This window comes from Chiloscyllium punctatum, chromosome 20, assembly GCF_047496795.1.
Source record: "Chiloscyllium punctatum isolate Juve2018m chromosome 20, sChiPun1.3, whole genome shotgun sequence".
NCBI lineage: Eukaryota > Metazoa > Chordata > Chondrichthyes > Orectolobiformes > Hemiscylliidae > Chiloscyllium > Chiloscyllium punctatum.
In genome coordinates, this window is record NC_092758.1 from 14,024,449 (window position 1) to 14,048,694 (window position 24,246).

Genomic DNA, 24,246 nt, shown 5'->3' on the forward strand with positions numbered 1-24,246 from the left:
TAGCTAACATATATCACAAAACTTGATTTCTTGTTGAACGAGATATCTTAAAGTTTATTTACAAAAATGACTACTTACAGGGCTATGATATCAAAAGCCCACGCACATGGAATCACAGAATCCCTACCTGTGGGAGAAGGCCATTTGGCCCATCAATTCCAGACTGACCCTCTGAAGAGCATCCCACCCAGACCCACCTCATCCCCATCCTGCATTTCCCATGGCTAATCTATCTAATCTGCACATCTTTGGACTGTGGAAGGAAACCAGAACACCCAGAGGAGACCCACACAGATGCAGGGCGAATGTGCAAACTCCACAAAGACAGTCACTCAAGGCTGGAATCGAACCCAGGTCCCTGGCACTGTCCACCCTAGCATAACATAGTACGAGTTCTAACCCTCCTGACACTATTCTACGTTACACGAACATAACTGACTGAATCCATTGACTCCATTGTACCAAATTCATGACTGATCTTGAAGCAGATACCTTTATACCAGAACATCACATGTTGTAGTATCGTAAAGGTACATGCCTGTCCAGTCTGGAATCAATGCCATACAAATCCAACGACATTTTGGAACAATGACAGTCAATTTGCTGAAACATGGAATAGTGTAGGATAGATAGGCTTCAGATTGGTTCCTCAGGCCAGTGCAACATAGAGGGCCAAAGGCCCTGTAATGTTCTATGTTCCACACAAAATCCTGTTGAGGTTTTAACAGGGCTGCAGCGAAAGTATTTTCCCTTTGTGGGAGAGACTGGAACGGGCGGACACAGGTTAAAGTTAAGGGATTTTCCACTGAAGATGGAAAGAAGAAGACATTGTTTCTCTCCGAGTATCATGGGTGAGGTACAGTCACTGCATGTTTTTAGGGCAGAGGTTGATCAATCCTTGACTAACAAGGGTAAAGGGGTATTGAGGGCCAGCAGAAAAGAGGAATTAAGACCACAATCAGATCATGATGCCAGTGACAAGCAATTGCAGGGCTAGCTGGCCGACTGGCCTCATCTTGCACTTCATCTTTATGTTTGAAAATTCATATCATTATGAAATGCCCAGTTTGTTGTAATAACACAACTGTGTGCACCCATGATGTACAATGTTCCAGATGGCATTAGTCTAACACAAAGATAACAATATCTTAACAGCTGAGAGAGTGTCATAAATTCCATTGGCGACTCTGATACATTAAAAAGATAACTGGAAATCTGAATGGTGATTTTACGACCTCAGATTGGGTGGGAATGACAGTTCAAAGCTAATTGTTGAATCAAGATTGTGTGAAGGGAAATCACCCTAAAGCTAACTTTGACCTCAGTCCTAAACTTAACCTTAAACCAAATCCCAACCTTAACTTCAACTTTTACTTCAACCCTAACCCCAATACTTACCTTCAACCCTAACTGCAATACTTAACTTCAACCCTAACCCCAGTAGATAAGTTCAACCCTAACCCCAATACTTTACCACAACCCTAACCCCAATACTTAACTTTAGCCCTAACCCCAATACATAACTTCAACCCTAACCCCAATAGATAAGTTCAACCCTAACCCCAATACTTTACTACAACCCTAACCCCAATACATAAATTTAACGCTAACCCCAATACATAAATTTAACGCTAACCCCAATACTTAATTTCAACCCTAACCCCAATACTTAATTTCAACCCTAACTCAAAATACATAAGTTCAATGCTAACCCCAATACTTAATTTCAACCCTAACCCCAATACTTAACTTCAACCCTAACCCCAATACTTAAAATCAACCCTAACCCCAATATTTAACTTCAATGCTAACCCCAATACTTATCTTCAACCCTAACCCCAATACTTAATTTCAACGCTAACCCCAATAGTTAATTTCAACACTAACCCCAATACCTAATTTCAACACTAACCCCAATACTTAACTACAACGCTAACCCCAATACTTAACTTCAACCCTAACCCCAATACCTAACTTCAACCCTAACCCTAATACTTAATTTTACCCCTAACCCCAATACTTATCTTCAACCCTAACCCCAATACTTAATTTCAACCCTAACCCCAATACTTAATTTCAACACTAACCACAATACTTAATTTCAACACTAACCCCATTACTTAACTTCAACGTTAACCCCAATACTTAATTTCAACCCTAACTCCAATACTTAATTTCAACACTAGCCACAATACTTAATTTCAACCCTAACCCCATTACTTAACTTCAACGTTAACCCCAGTACTTAATTTCAACACTAACCACAATACTTAATTTCAACCCTAATCCCAATATTTAACTTCAACCCTTATCCCAAACCCTAACACGAAACTTAACCTCAACCTTGATTTCAACCCTAACCCCCAAACTTGGTCCCAAATATACCACTAATCAACATTCAAACACTTTAGTTTCACACTCACCCCAGTGGATGGTTTAAGAATCCAATCCTAGATTTACACTAAACCAAATCCTTAAACGTAAATCATAAAATCTCAATTTAGAAATCTGAAACTAGAGTATTTGTTTGCAAGGCCTGACAGCATGAAAGACTTCGCCCAAGCCCAGACCCTAAAACTACCCACATCCGGTGAGCTGTAGATACACTCCAATCCCAACTGTGAACAATAAAACCCAATCTTCATACCTCAAGACATACATGGAGCCCCACCTTGATCAAACAAAATTATATCCTAAACTGGGATTAACTTAAGTGGAGAACAGGAAAAAAACAACAGAAAGAAAGGACATGGGGTAAACATCAAGGCCTGACCACACTGAGAAAGTCCATCTCTGGGCCAAGGAAGCTCTCCTGCCTGAGGTATCAGCTCCATCTCTAAACCTGAGTCTTCAATGACACTGATTCAAGTCTGTTGGGAAAATGCTTTCAAATTGCAGATTGGGAGAGAGGGCAGAAGAGGTTTGAAGTTGTATTTTCTATGGGTAACAAGCATATTCACACTCATACACGCATATTATCTTTCTGAATCGAAGGAGGCCATTTGGCCCATTGTGCTTTTGCCAGCTCTTTGAAAGTGTAATTCAATTAGTTCCACACTCCTATTCATTCACGAAGGCTCTTCCTTTACAAGAATTTATCTATTGCCCTCATTAAAGATACCATAGAATCTGCTTCCATCGTCCATTTGGATCTTTCACATCAGATCCTAAAACCTTGCTGCAAAAAGGTGCCGTATTTCTTCAAACTTCTTTGGTTCTTTTGCCAGTCATCACTTTGCTCTGTTTCCTCTGGTTGCTGACTCTCCCACCACTGGAAGCAATTTCTGTTCATGAAACCCTTCCTAATTTTGAAATCTTCTGTCAACCCTCCACTCGATCACCTGCTCTAAGGAAAACGACCCCAGCCCTGTTACAATGTTAACATTGCAAAGAGAGTGGAGAGAAGATTTGGCAAACTTTTTCCATTTTAGAAGGTGATGGAAGGAAGGGTTTGGGCCAGGACTGTACTCTAGCACCACCTCTAAACATGTCACTGGCTACACCTCACAGCCCACCCTCTGGAGACATAACCTTACCAACAACCCGCAGCATTGTTGCAGCAGTTCGTATCTCCTTCTGCCCTTTCACAATGCAGGTGAAATTTCCCGAATCACTTCCATTCACAGCGTTGATGCGCAGTGTTGCTATCTTTGTGTATAGATGATCGTATTTCCGGGAGTAGAAGACAACGACAGGCTGGAGGGAGAAAAAAATAAAACTCATTGCAAATGGTTTTTAAATGTCCCCTGAATTTCTTTGGGAGGACAGCGATCCACCATTCAGGCCATTAGAACAGCTTCTAACACAGCCCACGTATTCCCAAACTGAATTTGGAAACTACTCACCCATTTAATCTCCTTCCATGGACAACATATAGAGACATAGAGTCATAGAGATGTACAGCATGGAAGCAGACCCTTCAGTCCAATCCGTCCATGCTGACCAGTTATCCCAACTCAATCTAGTCCCATCTGCCAGCACCCAGCCCATATTCCTCCAAACCCTTCCTATTCATATACCCATCCAAATGCCTTTTAAATGGTGTAATTGTACCAACCTCCACCACTTCCTCTGGCAGCTCATTCCCTACATGTACCACCCTCTGTGAGAAAAGGTTGCCCGTAGGTCCCTTTTATATCTTTCCCCTCTCGATATGTTCTATTCTCTGATGAAATGTTTAACTAACCACCCAGGGTTGGTATTTATTTTGAGAGGACTTCAATATAAAAACAGAGAAACTCTGTAAGGGTCTGGTCAGACCACATTTGGAGTATTGTGCACAGTTCTGGGCCCCATATCTCAGGAAGGATGTACTGACCTTGGAGCGGGTTCAGAGGAGGTTCACCAGGAATGAAAAGCTTAACATATGAGGATTGCTTAAGGACTCTGGGTTTATACTCGATGGAGGTTGGAAGGATGAGGGAGGATCTAATTGAAACTTACAGAATACTGAATGGCCTGGACAAGGTGGATGTTGGGAAAATGTTTCCATTGGTAGGAGAGACTAGGGCCAGAGGGCACAGCCCTAGAGTAAGCGGGAGGCCTTTTAGAATGGAGATAAGGAGAAACTTCTTCAGCTAGAGAGTCATGAATCTATGGAATTCATTGCCACAGAAGGCTGTGGAGGGCAGGTCATTGAGTATACTTAAGACAGAGGTAGATAGGTTCTTGACTAACAAGGGGATCAAGGATTATGGGGAGAAAGCGGGAGAAAAGAGTTGAGAAACTCATCAGACATAATTGAATGGCGGACCAGACTCATTGGGCTGAATGGCCTAATTTCTGCTCCTAAATCTTATGGTTTTATGTCTTCTGGTCTAGCGTCTTAAAGAAAACAGTGCAGGAACATTCACTGACAGGTTCAAGTTCTGCCCTATTCTGAGGCAGATTAGAAACAATTTGAAGAGAGAAGTTAATTTCTATTTTACAGGAAAGGTGGTGGCATAACAGTCATGTCACTGCCTAGTAATCCAGAGATCCAGGTTATAATCCTGAGGATGTGGGTTCAGATCCCATCTCAGCAGCTGGTAGAAGGTTAATCCCATCTGGAATTTTACGAGCCCTAATGACACAATGGTAGTGTCCCGATCTCTGACTGAGGACACCGCTATTCAAGTCCCACCTGCCCCAAAAATGTCTCTGAATGGGTTGATTAGAAATTACGTCGAAGAGTGTGGTGCTGGAAAAGCACAGCAGGTCAGGCAGCATCTGAGGACCAGGTGAGTCAACGTTTCAAGCATAAGAATCTTCATCAGGATTCCTGATGAAGGGCTGTTGGTGAAATGTCGATTCTCCTGCTCCTTAGATGCTGCCTGACCTGCTGTGCTTTCCAGCACCACACTCTCGACTCTGATCTCCAGCATCCGCAGTCCTCACTTTCTCCTAGCTGATTAGAAAATATCTCAGTCTGGAATTGAAAGTTGGCTTCCCATTGATGGTGAACATGAAGCTACCATTAATTGCCATCTAGTTCATTAAAATGCAGAATTATTCACTAAACAAGCATTAGTTTGCCAAAATTACCCAGCTTGATCCACAGTAATGTGCTCTATTACCCTCTGAGGTGGCATAGCCAACCACTCAGTTCAAGGGCAATTGTGGGGGGGGGGGGGGGGGATGGCTAAGAACTGTATACCCTGTCAGGGACACACACATCCCATAAAGGAATACAGAAGGTGCATTCTAATAGCCGGAATCTGAGACAAATTTCACCCAAATAGAGCCTTCAGAAATGGTCAATGTGGGGGCGGGGCTTGGATCAGGATTCTGAGGTTAATGTTGTGTGCCATTCCCAACACTGTGTTGTACCAGGAAAAGAAACCAGACGTTGACTAGGATCTGTTGAAGGGTCACTCAACCCGAAACCTTAAATCTGGTTTCCCTTCATGAGGCACAGTGCCTCAGTGGTTAGCGCTGCTACCTCACGATGCCTGGGATCAGGGTTCGATCCCCCCTCAGATAATTGTCTGTGTGGAGTTTGCATATTGACCCCGTATCTGGGTGCTCCAGTTTCCTCCCAAGGTTCAACAGCTTGTAGGTTGGTTGGATTGGCCATGCTACATTGACCGTAGAGTCCAGGAATGTTTAGGTTAGGTGGCTTAAGGGAACTACAGTGTTACACAGACAAGGTAGAGGTCGGGGTTCTCTTCAGATGGCTGGTATGGACTTGATGGGCTGAATGGCTTCCACACCGTCGAGATTCTAGGATGGTGATGCTTCCAGACCTGCTGAGCTTTTCTAGCAACTTCTGTTTTCGTTTTCGGTTTCCAGTCATCAGCAGTTCTTTCAGGTTTTATTGACTAGGGTTGAGCTGGAAAGGGGTAGGATGTTGGACTGAAGGTTTTTGTCCTGTCATTACCACTTTAATACAGGAGCCAAGGCATGATTATTCAATCTGGCAACTCAATTGAATAGTAATAGAAACTTAGCAATAGAAATAGGCCATTCGGCCCTTTGATCTTGCTACGCATTTCCGGGTGGTCATCCAAATTGAATGACAGCAACGGAGACAGAAATTGCTGGAAAAATTCAGCAGGTCCAGCAGCATCTGGGGGAAGAAAGCAGAGTTAAAGTTTCAAGTCCAGTAAGTCTTCATCAGGACCAATAATATCTCAGAAAAAGTGATAGTTTTACTTGACCCAAAACTGCTTGAATCCATGTAAGATTCTATAAATTCATTTTTCTTTAGATTAGAATCAGTCTAAACATTGTGGAACAGACAGTATCACACAGGGGGACTCACACTTTCAATACATTATGTGAGCTGACAGACACCAATTGTTAAAATTCACTTGAGAATACAACTTTTTAAAAGAGGTTTTACAATTTACAAATGAAAGAACTGAAACCAACATGGCCATTCTGACAAATGAGAGACTGAACAAACAATCCAGATCATTTTCAATATATAATTTCAGTTACATCACACAGTAAACATTTGCTATAAATTCGATGTTTTACAATCTTATGCTCCACAACCACCTGGTGAAGGAGCAGCGCTCCGAAAGCTAGTGCTTCCAATTAAACCTGTTGGGTTGGTGGCCTGTGACCAGTGGAGTGCCACAAGGATCGGTGCTGGGTCCTCTACTTTTTGTCATTTCCATAAATGATTTGGATGCGAGTATGAGAGGTACAGTTAGTAAATTTGCAGATGACACCAAAATTGGAGGTGTAGTGGACAGCAAAGAGGGTTACCTCAGACTACAACAGGATCTGGACCAGATGGGCCAATGGGCTGAGAAGTGGCAGATGGAGTTTGATTCAGATAAATGTGAGGTGCTGCATTTTGGGAAAGCAAATCTTAGCAGGACTTATACACTTAATGGTGAGGTCCTAGGGAGTGTTGCTGAACAAAGAGACCTTGGAGTGCAGGTTCATAGCTCCTTGAAAGTGGAGTCGCACGTAGATGGGATAGTGAAAAAGGCGTTTGGTATACTTTCTTTTATAGGTCAGAGTGTTGAGTACAGGAATTGGGAGGTCATGTTGTGGCTGTACAGGACATTGGTAAGGCCACTGTTGGAATATTGCGTGCAATTCTGGTCTCCTTCCTATTGGAAACATGTTGTGAAACTTGAAAGGGTTCAGAAAAGATTTACAAGGATGTTCCAGGGTTGGAGGATTTGAGTTACAGGGAGAGGCTGAACAGGCTGGGGCTGTTTTACCTGGAGCATCAGAGGCTGAGCGGTGACCTTATAGAGGTTTACAAAATCATGAGGGGCATGGATAGGATAAATAGGCAAGGTCTTTTCCCTGGGGTGGGGGAGTCCAGAACTAAAGGGCATAGGTTTAGGGTGAGAGGGGGAAGATATAAAAGAGACCTAAGGGGCAACTTTTTCACACAGAGGGTGGTATGTGTATGGAATGAGCTGCCAGAGGAAGTGGTGGAGGCTGGTACAATTGTAACATTTAAGAGGCATTTGGATGTGTATATGAATAGGAAGGGTTTGGAGGGATAAGGGCCGGGTGCTGGCAGTTGAGTTGAGATATCTGGTCAACATGGACGGGTTGGACCGAAGGTCAGTTTCCGTGCTGTACATCTCTGTGACTATAACCTGGTGAAAGTGAGGACTGCAGATGCTGGATATCAGAGTCAAGTTTAGAGTGGTGCTGGAAAAGGACAGCAGGTCAGGCAGCATCCAAGGAGCAGGGAAATCAACATTTCGGGCAAAAGCCCTCCATCAGGAATAAGATGCTGTGTGATGTTTAACTTTGAACACCCCAGTCCAACACCGGCATCTCCAAATCATGATAGGCTTGCTGAAGCCAAAGGGTGTTGGGTAGGAGATTACCTCTGCTTTCTCTCTACAAATGGAATTCAACGTGAACAAATGCGAGGTCCTACACTTTGGCAAAAAGAATAAAAGTACAGACTACTTTCTAAACGGTGAGATAATTCATAAAGCCAAAGTACAGAGGGATCTGGGAGTGCTAGTCGAGGATTCTCTAAAGGTCAACATGCAGGTTGAGTCCGTGCTAAAGAAAGTGAATGCAATGTTGTCACTTATCTCAAGAGGGTTGGAATATAAAAGCACTGTTGTGCTATTGAGACTTTATAAAGCTTTGTTTCAGCCCCATTTGGAGTACTGTGTCCAGTTTTGGTCCCCACACCTCAGGAAGGACATACTGGCACTGGAACGTGTCCAGTGGAGATTCACACGGATGATCCCTGGAATAGTAGGTCTAACATATGAGGAACGGCTGAGGATCCTGGGATTGTATTCATTGGAGTTTAGAAGATTAAGGGAAGACTTAATAGAGACGTACAAAATAATACATGGCTTGGAAAGGGTGGACGCTAGGAAATTGTTTTCGTTAGGTGAGGAGACTAGGACCCGTGGACACAGCCTTAGAATTAGAGGGAGTAAATTCAGAACAGAAATGCGGAGACATTTCTTCAGCCAGAGAGTGGTGGGCCTGTGGAATTCATTGCCGCAGAGTGCAGTGGAGGCCGGGACGCTAAATGTCTTCAAGGCAGAGATTGATAGATTCTTGTTGTCTCGAGGAATTAAGGGCTACGGGGAGAATGCGGGTAAGTGGAGTTGAAATGCCCATCAGCCATAATTGAATGGCGGAGTGGACTCGATGGGCCGAATGGCCTTACTTCCACTCCTATGTCCTGTGGTCTTATGGTCTTAAGTGCTGCCTGATCTATTGGGTTTCTCCAGCAATTTCTGTTTTTGTTTCAGATCTCCAGCATCTGCAGTTACTTGTTTTATCTGAATTAAGGCAAGTTTTAATGAAAATGAAATAGGAGAGCTAAGAAAATTGCAGACTTACAAAGTGTTGTGGGTGGATCCATTGCACCATCAGATGCAAAGTTTCAGCCTGTCCAATGCAGTCAACAGAATAGCTCTCACCTTGCAGTCTCACCTGCTCCCTGGTGTCCAGTTGAAGCTGCAACACTGAAAGTGAACAAAGCTCCATTTCAAAACCATCCATGGATTTCTCCATCAACCCCTTTGTAGTAAAAAGTTCGAAACAAAGGAGACATTTGTTAGGGAGCACAGTCTATGGCATGAACCCATGTGCGGTGTCTTTTAACATGGAAAAGTTGATGTCCTGCAGTTGCTACGTAGTCTTTTGGCATGGAGGTTCTGATATCCTGCAGTTTCTACGTGGTGGTGGATGACTCCCCCACTCTGTCATCGGAATATGGGAAGGATTAAAGCAGGAATCTTCCCTGTCTCGGTGTGGGTTTCCTCCAGGTGCTCTGGTTTCCTCCCACAGTCCAAACATGGGCAGGTTAAGTGGTTTGGCCATGCAAAATTGCCCAAAGTGTCCAGAGATGTGTAATTTAGGGGGGTTAGCCAGAGGAAATGCAGGAATATGGGCTTAGGGTAGGGGGATGGGTCTGGATGGGATGCTGTTTGGAGAGTTACTGTGGATTCAATGGGTCACATGGCCTGCTTCCACATTGGAGGGATTCTATGATTCTATGACAGGCAGGATCACCCAGGACATTAACTATACACTTAGCATATAATCCAAACCCCAAAGTCATCCACTCAAAATCAAAAGATCTAGAAGGATGATGTTGGGGGATTTGCTTTCTCTCAGGGCATCTGGAACACTTTCCCTGAAAGGGTGGCAGATGATGATTCTATAAATAATTTCAAAATGGAGTTGGACCTGAAAATTTAGAATTTACAGGTAATCTTGGTCAAAAGGCATGGTGGGGACGAAGTGCAATTGCTGTTTCCAAGACCCAGCAGAAGCACAATGGGTTGAATGGCCACTTCCTTCATTGTAGGTGGTGATGATACTGTGTCTCTGACATTTAAGTGAATCAATTGCTGACTTGTTAATGTGTGTAGGTTATGCAAACTGGAAACAAATTAACAATGATTTACTTTGGAAGACTAAAATTTCTCGGATTGGTTCGCATTCTAAATCTGCAACGACATTAAACAACCCATAAGCACATGATCATAAGACGTAGGCCATTCAGCCCATCATTCACTGAGATCATGGCACACCTGATAGTCCTCAACTCCACTTTCCTGCTTTATCCCTATGTTCGATTCCTTCACTGATTAACCTTGTAACAGTGATCCCAAACATAGGCTACATTTGTATAAACCACTGTGAGTTCAGAATATGAGAAAAGGTTTAAAAGTGAATTCAAACAAAACTTTCCTATCAGCTTGCCGGCAAAATGGGTGATTTCCTGCTTTTCGCTGCCTAGTACATGATGCGTGCCTGTCTCCATGACTTCCCCAAAGAAAGCCTTATATGCCTGTGGCCTTAATAAATTCTTCCTTCCAGATCCCAGTTTTAAATAATGCATCTCCACCTCTGATGATACCATAAGAATGCGTTAGGACCTTGTGAAGTGGAGATTGACATTGACAGGTCCTCTCAGAGTCTACGTGACATGGTTTGTATATAGCTAAATTGTTTAATTATTTATTTCTGGGATGTCAGTGTTGTTGGTGAGATCAGCATTCAAAAGGAGGCAACTTTGGCCTTTGAGCCTGTCACAATACTGAAAGCAACTGTGCCATTGTTACTCATTGTAACGGAATCCAGGGAACATAGATCAGGGTGATATCCTCACTAAGTAAAACCACAGCAGATGCCTTCAGCAGGGTACACTCGAGAGTGAACTCATTCCATTTCAACACTGACCAAATCAAATACAGACAATTGCACGCACACATACGCACACAAACGCACAGGCATGACACATAGCCAATGCCATTCTGTATCAAGTTAAGTCAGAAGGGGAACTGAAAGTCATTGCATCCAAATAAGCTGGCAATATACAACAATGTGCCAAGAGCTGCAATCCAAAAGAAAAGTCAAGGAAAAGCTAATGTTGTGACAAACTTGAACCAGAAAGGCACATCTAAAAAAACTTGCAATTTCAATTCTCATTTCTGAATCCCACTTCTGCTTCTGTACTCCAACTTCCAGATTACGTAAGTATTCCTGGACCCACAGCCAGGGTCTTGCTTCATCAGTACATCTGCCCTTGACAGGGACTCTGAGGTATCTAAAGACAAGAGGCCACTTCTGGGGAGTGCAACCTTTGGGTTTTTTTGCATTTGCAACATACGCAGAATCTGATAGGAACCTGGAAGTGGTTTGGTAGCTTTGGGGAAGAAGATGAACGTAGCTCAGCATCGAGAGTCACTACCCTTGCCCAGTACCTAAATAATTCAGGAAGATAGCTCCTACACATTAGGGAGATTTAACTGAGAGGAAATGGAGTCTTTGGGAGATTCCTACAATAATGTCAAATTACCTGTTTGTGACTTTATTAGAATCCAAATGAACACATGGCCTGACCGACTTAGATGAAATCGTAAATACGATTTCAAGAAACAAACTCCCTTAGCATTAGTGGGCCCTGCCCTTTTCTCATCCCTATCCAATCAAAGCTCATGATAATGTCTGACATAACATTTTTAAGAAACTTGATGAATGATTAATTGGGGGAAATCATTCAAGAATGGATATGTAAATGGCCAGTGGCATTGAATATAAGTAAGTCTGAAAAGTCATAGTTTGGAAAGAAAACTACAGAATCCAATTACTCCTTGAAAAATAAATGTCCAAATGGGTGAGTGTACCAGAGAGATCTGAGGGGACAGATATACAAATCGTGAAAAGGAATAATGCATGTTAAGAATGATTGGGATGCATTTCCAAGAGGGATAGAATTGAGATATTGACATTTTTTTTAAGCCGTCATGGTTAGTTCATCCATGAAGTACTGCGAACAGTTCTTGCCTCTGTATCGTCAAGAGTTATGCTAAGGTGCTAGAGAACGTTTAAAAATATTGAAGGGAATTATATCAGACCTGAGAGGATACAGCCATTAGCAAAGACTGGACAGGCGAAAGTTCTTTATTCTGAAATAAACAGAAGGCTGACGGCCACTGAATGGTCTGATAGTGTTTAATAGGGTAGCGTCTTTTTTAAAATTCACTCATGGGATGTGGGTGTCTCTGGCTAGAGCAACGTTTATTGCCGATCCCTAACTGCCCTCAGAGAAGTTAAGAGTCACCCACATTGTTGTGGATCTGCAGTCATATATAGACTAGACTAGATAAAGATGGCAGTTTCCTTCTCTAATGGACATTAGTGAACTGGATGTTTTTTTCCAACAATTGACAATGGTTTCATAGTCATCACTAAACTCTTCATTGCAGATTCTTTCCATTAGCAGCTAATGGATAAAGGATAAGACAGAGCTGGGGGACTTTATTTATAACATAAAGACTGGCATAAACCTGTTGGGATGAATGGACTGCTTGTGAACTGTGGATACTTTGAAATTTTATATTAACAGAAGTTTTTGTGGTGACAGAAAGCATGCATCCACAAAAATAGGTACGGACCTAACCTAATGACCATAGGTAGGGAGTCAGGTGCTGACCAGACCAGGTGAGTACTGCTAAACAGGTTGGAATTCTACTCACTGGACTGTAGAAGAATGTGAGGTGATATCACTAAAATAAAAATGATTCTTAAGGGGCTTGACAGGGTCAATGCTGAGAGACCGTTTACCCTCATGGGAGTGTCCAGGACCAGAGGGTACAACCTCAGAATTAAAAAGAGTAGGTTAGCGGAGGCGATGGCCTAGTGGTATTGTTACTGAGCTATTAATCCAGAAGAATGTTCTGGGGGCTTGGGTTCAAAACTTGCCATGGCAAATGGAATTTGTATGCAATTTTTTTTTTAAAATCTGGATTGAAGAGTCAACTAATGACCATGAAACCACTAATGTCGTTTAGGGAGGGAAATCTGCCATCCTTATCTGGTCTGGCCTATATGTGACTCCATGCCCACAGCAATGTGGTTGACTCTCAACTGCCCTCTGAAATGGCCAAGCAAGCCACTCAGTTGTATCAATCACTAGAAAGTTACAACAAAGGAATGAAACCAGACAGACCACCTGGCACCAACCTTGGAACAGTAAAAGACAATGGCAAAAACACAAACAGCCCTGTTGACTGGGCAAAGTCCTCCTTACCAACATCTGGGGGCTGGTGTCAAAGTTGGGAGAGCTGTCTTACAGACGAGACAAGGAAGGGCCTAACATAGTCATTCTTACGGAATCACCTTACAGGTAACATCCCAGACACCACCATTACCATTCCTGGATATGTCTTGTCCCACCGGCAGGACAGACCCAGCAGAAGTGGCGTCACAGTGGGATACAATCGGGAGGGAGTTGCCCTGGGAGTTCCTTGACATTGACTCCAGACCCCATGAAGTCTCATGGCTTCAGGTTAAACATGGGCAAGGAAACCTCTTACTGGTTACCACATACTGTCCTCCTTCAGCTGATGGATCAGTACTCCCCCATGTTGAACAACACTTGAGGAAGCATTGAGGGTGGCAAGGGTGCAAAATGTCCTCTGAGTGAGGGATTTCAATGTCCACCACCAAGAGTGGCTGAGTAGCAGCATTACTGATCAAGCTGGTCGGGTGCTAAAGGATATAACTGCGAGACTGGGTCTGCAGCAGGTGGTGAAGGAACCAACAAGAGGAGAAAACACACCTGACCTCATCCTTACTAACCAGCCGGCTGCAGAAGCCTCTGTCCAGGACAGTATCGGTGAAAGTGACCACCACACTGTCCTTCTGGAGACAAACTCCCGCCCTCACATTGAGAATACCCTCCATCGTGTTGTGTGGCACTATCACCGTGCTAAATGGGACAGACTTCGAACCAATTTGGCAGCTCAAGACTGGACATCCATGAGGCGCTGTGGGCCATCAACAGCAGCAGAACTGTACTCCAGCACAATCTGTAACCTCATGGCCCGGTATATCCCCCACTCAACCATTACCATCAAAGCCAGGGGATCAACCCTGGGTCAATGGAGAATGCAGGAGGGCATGCCAGGAGCAGCATCAGGCATACCTGAAATTGAGGTGTCAACCTGGTGAAGCTACCAAACAGGACTACCTGTGTGCCAAACGGCATAAACAGCAAGTGATAGACAGAGCTAAGTGATCCCGCAACCAATGGATCAAATCTTAGCTCTGCACTCCTTCCACATCCAGCTGTGAATGGTGGGAGACAATTAACCAACTCACTGGAGGAGGAGACTCCACAAATATCCCCAACCTCAATGATGGAAGAGCCCAGCACATCAGTGCAAAAATAGGGCTGACACATTTGCAACAATCTTCAATCAGAAGTGTGGAGTGGATGATCGGGCTCTCCAGTGGTCCCCAGTATCACAGTTACCAATCTCCAGCTAATTCGACTCACTCCACGTGATATCAAGAAACAGCTGGAGGTGTTGGTTACTGCAAAGGCAATGGGCCCTGATAACATTCTGGCAATAGCACTGAAGATGTGTGCTCCAGAACTTGCTGCTCCCCGAGCCAAGCTCTTCCATTACAGTTACAGCACTGACATCTACCCGACAATGTGGAAAATTGCTCAGCTATGTCCTGTACATAAAAGGCAGGGCAAATCCAACCCTATTACCACCAATCGGTCTACTCTCCATCATCAGTAACATGATGGAAGGGCTATCAAGCAGCACCTGCTCAGCAACAATCTGCTCAGTGACGCCCAGTTTGGGTTCCCCCAGGGTCACGCAGCTCCTGACCTCATTACGGCATTGGTTCAAACATGGACAAAAGAGCTGAATTCCAGAGGGAAGGGGAGAGTGACAGCCCTTGACATCAAGGCCATGTTTGACCGAGTATGGCATCAAGGAGCCTTGGCAAAACTGGAATCGATGGGTATCAGGGGGCAAACACTCCGCTGGTCAGAGTCATACCTGGCACAATGGAAGATGATTGTGGAGGGTCAGTCATCTCAGCCCCAGGACATCTCTGCAGGAGTCCCTCAGGGTTGTGTCCTAGGCCGAACAATCTTCAGCTGCTTCATCAATGACCTTCCCTCTGTCATTAGGTCAGAAGTGGGGATGTTCACCGATGATTGCACAATGTTCAGTACCATTCGCAATTCCTCAGATACTGAAGCAGTCCGTGCTCAAACGCAACAAGATCTGGACAATATCCAAGGGCCTGGGCTGACAAGAAGCAAATAATATTCGCACCACACAAATGCCAGACAATGACCGTCACCAATAAGAGACACTCTAACCACCGCTCTTTGATATTCAATTGTATTACCATCACTGAATCCCCCACTGTCAACTTCCTTGGGGTTACCATTGACCAGAAACTCAACTGGATTCACCACATGAACACAGAGGATACAAGAGCAGGTCAGAGATAAGGGATACTGCGGCACATAACTCTCCTCCTGACACCCCAAAGTCTATCCACTATCTACAAGGCACAAGTCAGGAGTGTGATGGACTTTCGCAACTTGCCTGGATGGGAGCAGCTGTAACAACACTCAAGAAGCTTGACACCATCCAGGACAAAGCATCCCGCTTGATTGGCACCACATCTACAAACATTCAATTCCTCCACCACTGACGCTGATTAGCAGCAGCATGTACTATCTACAAGATACACTGCAGAAATTCACCAAAGATCCTTAGGCAGCACCTTCCAAACCGACAGCCACTTCCTCCTAGAAGGACAAGGGCAGCAGGTACTTGGGAACACCACCACCTGCAAGTTTCCCTCCACGCCACTCACCATCCTGACTTGGAAATATACCGCCGTTCCTTCACAGTTGTTGGGTCAAAGTCCTGGAATTCCCTCCCTACTGGTATTGTGGGTCAACCCATGGCAAGTGGACTGTAGCAGTTCAAGAAGGCAGCTCACTACCACCTTCTCAAGGGCAACTAGGGATGGGCTATCAATGCTGGCTGGCCAGTGATCCCAAAGCCCACAAATGAATTTTAAAAAGACTGAGATAAAGAAGAATTTCTTTTCTCTGAGGGTTTGTGAGTCTGTGAAAATTCATGCCACAGAAACGTCTGGAGTAAGAATCCTTGTATATATTTAAGGCTGAGATAAATTCTTGATCAGTTGGGGAACCGAGGGTTATTCGGAAAGGACAGGAAAGTGGACATGAGGAGTGTTGGACCAGCCATGATCTTACTGAAAGGTGGGGAAGGCTCAAGGGGCCAAACAGCTTATTCTTATTTCACTAACAGATTGGAGATACCCAAATGGGTTTTAATGACAATCAATAGTAGTTTTGTGACACCATTACTGAGGCAAGACTTAGTTTCCAGTTTTACTCTGTGTATTTAACTTCCAATAGCAGCCATGGTGAGATGTGAATCCAAAACCCCAGAGCATGTGACTTGGTCATTAGTTCAGTGATATTACCACGATGTCACCATTATCCCATAGCCACTAACACTTGGCATTGATCACCCTGAGTTAGACTGGCATCAGTAGATGGGACCAGATCTTCATTCCATCTCTAACACAGTGTGAACAACGTCATGTATGAATTTCTACACCAGTGCAATGCCAGCTACATTGGCCCTATGACCCAATGATTGGATGGTCAAAACAAACAGCATGTTCCTTTTGGTTATTTGCAATAAGCTGTATCCAGTTTGGAAAACCTGAAACAACAGGGTAGACCATTTAGGACAGAGATGAGGAGAAACTTCTTCACCCAGAGTGTGGTGGCTGTGTGGAATGCTCTGCCCCAGAGGGCAGCGGAGGTCCACTCTCTGGATTCATTTAAGAAAGAGTTGGATAGAGCTCTCAAAGATAGTGGAATCAAGGGTTATGGAGATAAGACAGGAAGAGGATACAGATTAGGAATGATCAGCCATGATCATATTGAATGGCGGTGCAGGCTCGAAGGGCTGAATGGCCTACTCCTGCACCTATTGTCTATTGTCTATTGTCTATTGTCTAAATTACTCACTGATGTGGTTCTGCTGCCTTTGCCCAACAATGCTGAGTGCATGGGTCACTAACTAACAACTTATTTAAGATAATCAGTTGAACTTATAACAAGATTTGTTTGCACTTGCTGGAAGTGACCTACATTTTATAAGTAGCGAGCCCTGGTCTGCAAACAAAAGGAATATGTTCAAACCTTGCACCTCTTCTACATGACCCAGGAACTCAGGGAGCCTGTAGTTCCCTATTGCTTTCTCTCTGACAATACCCTGGTCAATCAGAGTCAACTTGTCAACAAATCGGCATCCTTTTCTCTTTCCTATACATGCTTGCGATCATTTGAATTCTAGCATTCTTGAGGTTGCCATGACAAATGCAGAATGAAAACCTCAGAAACATCTCTCTCACTCTCTTCAGCATGATTCAGGTTCTGTTGGACCATGTGAACGATGTGTGACTGTAAGCTTTCCACGCAGCTGAGTAGAACTCAAAAGAATCTCAAAGCTAACAACTTGCACATCATCACTAACATCACAAAACTTCCCCAGAAACTTCACAGGTGTGTTGTTAGAGAGAAACTAACTCCGAGCCATATATTGAGCAGTTAGGACCAGTGTCTCAAGGTTTTGCTGCAATGAAGCTTCCACAGTAGAGTTTAAGGAGAAGTTTAAATGAGGAGGAGAGAGATCTAGAGGCAGAGAGATTCAGAGAAGGAATTCCAATGCTTAGGGCCATGCCAGAATTGGAGGAGGGTAATTTTGGAGGATTATAGGGCTGGAGGAGGTAGTATAGGCTGAGAGGCACTGTCCATCAGCAAAAAGAAGCCTGCTTGATTGGCACCTTGTTGCTGGATTTGTATCCACTCAGGTCATCACTGGAACACAGTGGCAGCCATGTCACCATTCCCAAGATGCACTGCAGTATCTTGCTCAGGCCCATTTGAAAACACCTCCCAAACATGTGACCTCCGTGAACCGAGAAACATGGGAGCAGCAGCTTCATGGGAGCACCACCACCTGGAAGTTCCCCTCCAATCCACTCACCATCCTGACTTGGAAATATATCACCTTTCCTTCACTGTCACTGGGTCAAAATTATGGAATTCCCTCCTTAACAGCTTCCTGGATGTATGTTCACCACTGAACCGCAGAGGTTCAAGAAAATGGCTCACCACCATATTCTTAAGTAGCAACTAAGGATGGGAATAAATGTTGGCTTTCCCCGTGAGGTCTGGTTTGAACATGCTCAGCAAAGGAGATGGAGTAGGCCTTTGTAGCAAGAATTTTAAAATGAACTGTTCATAATATATACATAACAGAGGGAGGTCCATAGAACATAGAACCTTACAGTGCAGCACAGGCCCTTCGGCCCCCGATACTGTGCCGACCTGTGAAACCAATCTGAAGCCCAACTAACCTACACTATTCCATTATCATCCATATGTTTATCCAATGCCCATCTGAATGCCCTTAAAGTTGGAGAGTCTACTACTATTGTAGGCAGGGTGTTCCATGCCCCTACTACTCTCTGAGTAAAGAACCTACCTCTAACATCTGTCCTATATCCCCTCATTTTAAAGCTATGTCCCTGTAGGAACATCTTACCATTAGGGTTTCTACACATTGCTCATCACATAACCTGATGTCATCAGCTTCCATTATACAACACCTCTCCCCAAGTATTCATTCTGCCTTGGACTCTTTACATTTTTATTGATTAACCTGTGTCCCAGTCTTCTCCCCAATGAGTATCTTACAGAGTGGTGTCAATAGCTGGGCGTGTTCTCCGTCCCCCTGGAAAATGGGAGGACAGGTGTTGTGTGTGTGTCTTTTTCTTCAGAGTAATGAAGAACCTTGTCTGTTCTTCTTTTCTCGAGGGGAAGTGTCCCATAATGGATTGTCTTCCACTGCTCACCCTAATGGAATGAACCATATGCCATGTTCCCAGTTTGTTGTTTGGCTGAATCTGACCGGATTTCATCCAGTGCGGTTTGTGTATATGGAGTAGCTACAACAGCCAGTGTCTGATGAGGGATGGTCGGGGGACCTAGCTGAAGCAGCTCCAATCGTTCATACTGTGCTGTTTCCATGTTGGGCTTAATGTGTGAAGTGTCCCGTGTCACTGGGTGCTGCTGGGTATCACTGGGTGTTGCTGGGTGTTACTGAGTGTCGCTGGGTGTTACTGGGTGTCGCTGGGTGTTGCTGGGTGTCGCTGGGTGTCGCTGGGTGTTGCTGTGTTGCTGGGTGTCACTGGGTGTTGCTGGGTGTCGCTGGGTGTCGCTGGGTGTTGCTGGGTGTTGCTGTGTTGCTGGGTGTCGCTGGGTGTTGCTGGGTGTTGCTGTGTTGCTGGGTGTCACTGGATGTCGCTGGGTGTTGCTGGGTGTCACTGGGTGTCACTGGGTGTCGCTGGGTGTCACTGGGTGTCGCTGGGTGTCACTGGGTGTCGCTGGGTGTTGCTGGGTGTTGCTGGGTGTCACTGGGTGTCGCTGGGTGCTGCTGGGTGTCACTGGGTGTTGCTGTGTTGCTGGATGTCGCTGGGTGTTGCTGGGTGTCGCTGGGTGTCACTGGGTGTTGCTGGGTGTTGCTGGGTGTCACTGGGTGTCACTGGGTGTCACTGGGTGTTGCTGGGTGTCACTGGGTGTCACTGGGTGTCACTGGGTGTCGCTGAGTGTTGCTGGTGTCACTGGGTGCTGCTGGGTGTCGCTGGGTGTTGCTAGGTGTCACTGGGTGCTGCTGGGTGTCATTGGGTGTTGCTGAGTGTCGCTGGGTGTTGCCAGATGTTGCTGGGTATTGCCGGGTGTTGCTGTGTTGCTGGGTGTCACTGGGTGTTGCTGGGTGTCACTGGGTGTTGCTGGGTGTTGCTGGGTGTTGCTGGGTGTCACTGGGTGTCACTGAGTATTGCTGGGTATTGCTGGGTATTGCCAGGTGTTGCTGCTATCATTCACCATGTGTTGTGTGTTCCCTGATGAATTGATGCGTAATTCTGCTCTCTGTGAGCTTTCTTGGGTCTTAGCCACCCTTGGCGCTCTGCAGCCTGTGATTACCGAGACTCAGTCCCCTGGATAACTCCTTCAATGTTGTCCTCATGAAATAGGATGCAGAGAGTCTCCATCTCTGTTTCCTTTTGGTTGTGGCATGCCTTTTGCAGAAATTATCTTGAACCCTTTGATGGGGTCAACCCTGGGACCTTCAAGGTATGCTCTTCCTATTGTCCAATGGTTTTTGAGCTTCCTAGGTTTGCATGGACCCCAAGCTGGATTCCATACTTGGTAGATCTTCCAAGGCTTTTGTCATTTTTATTCTGCTGACTAATGATGGTTCCTCCTCAAGCTCTGTGTTGTACTGAATCATTGTTACCATGCCAATAAGAATTAACAATCAGTGAAATTTCACAACAGATCTGGGAGAGACCTACACAGAGGGTGGTGTGTGTGTATGGAATGAGTTGCCATGAAGAAGTCTGGAGGCTGGTACAATTGCAACATTTAAAAGGCATCTGGATGGGTATACGAATAGGAAGGGTTTAGAGGGAAATGGGCCAAATGTTGGCAAATGGGACTAGGTTAGCTTAGGATATCATGGACGAGTTGGACCAAAGGGTCTGTTTCTGTGCTGTACATCTCTATGACTCTATGGCTCAATGTCTCTTCTCCAGGGGTGCTAACTGTAAATTGAATAAACTTGGGCCCTGGCATGCCCTATTGCTGAACTGGGTTAAACTATCTTTATGGTCCTTTAGTGATCACACATCTCTGCTCCTCTATCACACTCAGTTACTCTTCAAAGAGCAGTGTGAGGTCTCCTGCTTTGACAAGTTGCCATGTTGAGTAGTTCTATACTCTGCACGTTCTCCCTGCTCCCCTGAAGGGCAGCACAGGGCTGGGACAAGTTCCTGTGGCTGCTCATCTCAGTCATCTTTGATGGTGGATGCTTCCAAGTGCCCTGGATCAGGTTTGATTTCTCGCTGCTGCCAGGGGTTCTGAGGTCACACAGGCCTTCCTGCTCCACAAAGAGTCACGTGGATTCTGAAGGACGTAGACTGGTCTGTGAAATCTTCCATCTCCTGTGCTGAGGTCATGCAGCCTAAGACTTTCAGTGAGGCACCCTCCAGGCTGTGTCAGCAGACCATGGAGGGCTGGAGGAAATCTGCTCTCAGCCAATGCACAGCGTCAGAGGATTTGAGATGGCCACTCCAGATCAAGTTTAAATGTTTGTCTTATAGCCATTGACAGAGAAATCTGCACTCCAGAAATCCTGTGTCACCTCAATTTTACAGATGACTCTGAGCCTCCTCTTCCCGTGGATCTGTGTGGCCCAGGTGAGGACCTGTTTTGGAGGCAGAGGCTTCTTGCTGTGATTATGCCACTTTGAAATGCACTTTTCTCCCATAGCCCATGACACTGCATGTTTGGCAGGACATACTGTGTCAGAAAAAATGTGTTGATCTTCAACTGTTACTGGTTAGTTGCTGAAATGGAAGTATGAGTTAATACTGATTCCAGACCTACTAGTCTGATTTCCTGTTTCCATATTGAGATGATGAGTGAATTTCTATGTAGTTCAGTTCAACAATTCTCCAAACTGACTTCGCCAGGTTCATACTTGATGTCGGTGCTGAGATAGTTCATTTAGTTAATTTTGTGCTGTTAAATTGTTCGGTGTAATTTTTTTTTCCCCTAAATCCTTCTGCTTGTATTAGCCCACTAAACTAACAATTTGACATTGCAGCAATCATCAACTCTGAGAATGGGTGGGAGAGAGAGCCATTTACTCCCCAATTACATTCCAACACAGAAATGTTCTGCGTGCTGTGTGCTGGCATTTAATTAATATCAAACAAAAATGTGCGATTTTCAATTTATTTGATGCATGGACTTGTTTGTGGAACATCCCTCAAGGATGTCTTTGAATCTTCGAAATTTGGAGGCTTTTTTTATTCTTGACACAGGATGTGAGCATCAATGACACGGTCAGCACTTATTACCCATTCCTAATTGCCCTCAAGAAAATGATGATGAACCATTTTCTTGAACTGCTTCAATCCTTGAGATTGAGGGACACTCACATGGTTGTTGAGAAGGGAGTTCCGGGATTCTGAGCCAGTGTCAGTGAAGGATCAATGATAAAGTTCCAAGTTAAAATGGTGATTGATTTGGAAAGGAACTTTCACGCAGTGGTCTTCCCATATAACTGCTGCCTTTGTCCATCTAAATCAAAGAGGTTGGGGCTTGGAAAGTGCTGTCATAGGGGCATTGGTGAGTTACTGCAGTCCATCTTGCAGATGGTAAACACTGCTGTGACTGCACATCGATGATGGGCATCTAAAGTTAATAGGCATATTCTAGTATGGACCTAACTAAACCTCAGAACAACTTCCCTGTTTTTGTACTCAATATCTTTATGAAACCCAAGATCCAAGCACATCTAATGATGCTCTGTGGCTGCACACACACTGCTGAGAACAAATAGGAATATTGTGACTTCCTCTAATTGCCTGGAACACAGCCCCACGAAGAAAGCTGACCTTGCTACTTTGAGATGGCCTCCAACACTCCAGGGAAAACAGCCCTAGCCTATTCATGGTGGCTCAGTGGTTAGCAATGCTGCCTCAAAGCACCAAGGACCTGGGTTCGATTCTAGCCTCAGGCAACTGTGTGGAGTTTGCACATTCTCCCCATGTCTGCTTGGGTTTCCTCCAGTTTCCTCCCACAATCCAAAGATGTGCAGGTGAGGTGAACTGCCATGCCAAATTGCCGATAGTGTTCAGGGATGTGTAGGTTAGGTGTATTAGTCAGGGATAGATGTAGAGTAATAGGGTAGGGGAATGTGTCTGGGGTGGGTTACTCTTCAGAAGGCCAATGTGGACTTCTTGGGCCTAATGTCTTGTTTCTACACTGTAGGGATTCTATGAGAATTGCCCTTCAAAGGAGTCAGCATAAATGTGATGGGCTGGATGGCCTCTTTTCATAGGGTGGCACGGCGGCTCAGTGGTTAGCACTGCTGCCTCACGGTACCGGGGTCCCAGCTTCGATTCCAGCCTCGGGCGACTGTCCGTGTGGAGTTTGCATATTCTCCCTGTGTCTGCGTGGGTTTCCTCCGGGTGCTCCGGTTTCCTTCCACAGTCCAAAGGTGTGCAGGTCAGGTGAATTGGCCATGCTAAATTGCCCATAGTGTGAGGTGCATTAGTCAGAGGGAAATGGGTCTGGGTGGGTTACTCTTCAGAGGGTTGGTGTGGAGTGGTTGGGCTGAAGGGCCTGTTTCCACACTGTAGGGAATCTAATCTAATCTAATCTAATTTAATCATGCCTTGTATGTTTGTCAAACCCATTCGCCTGCCTTCTCCCTGTAACCCTTGACCCCCTTACTAATCAAAAAAACTATCTCTGTCTTAAATACACTCAATGACTTGGCCTCTACAGCCTTCTGCAGCATTGAGTCGTACAGATTCACCCCACTCTGGCTGAAGAAATTCCTCCTCATCTCAGTGCTAAAGACTGTTCCTTTACTCTGAACCTGTGAATTAATCTCTCCTGCTGGACGCAATATATTCTCCACACCCACTCTATTCATGCCTCTCAGTATTCTAACCCTCAACCTCCGAAACACCGAAAGCAGCACTCCGAAAGCTTGTGATTTCAAGCAAACCTGTTGGACTATAACCTGGTGTCGTGTGACTTCTGACTTTTTATACCAAGACCGATGCCATTAATCTATATCAGGAAAAGCAAGGGTCCCAAGATTAGTGAACTTCACCACTGGCCTTCCTCGGCCCAAAAAATATCCATTGACCATTACTTTCTGTATCGATATTATATTGTATATTCTCTCCTTACTATTACCTTGCCAATTCCACCTTGCTACTGTCCCTTTTAATCCATGATGTATCACTTCCCTCACAAATCTATTGGGTGACAGTGTATCAAAAGTCTTTTGGAAGTTGCTGCATATGACACACCTACAACCTTACTCTCATTGAGCCGTACTG

The 24,246-nt window shown here is 44.8% G+C and overlaps 1 protein-coding gene across 1 annotated transcript in view; it reads right to left on the reverse strand.

Annotated features, from left to right (window-relative positions):
• Window positions 1-24,246, reverse strand: part of LOC140491907 (mast/stem cell growth factor receptor Kit-like) — a 70,569-nt gene that overhangs the window by 35,801 nt on the left and 10,522 nt on the right. Inside the window, exons 2-3 of the mRNA XM_072590360.1 lie at window positions 9,277-9,401; window positions 3,537-3,696 (exon numbers count right to left, since the gene is read on the reverse strand). Coding sequence (XP_072446461.1) covers window positions 3,537-3,696; window positions 9,277-9,401 — 285 coding nt within the window. The remainder of the gene's footprint in view (window positions 1-3,536; window positions 3,697-9,276; window positions 9,402-24,246) is intronic.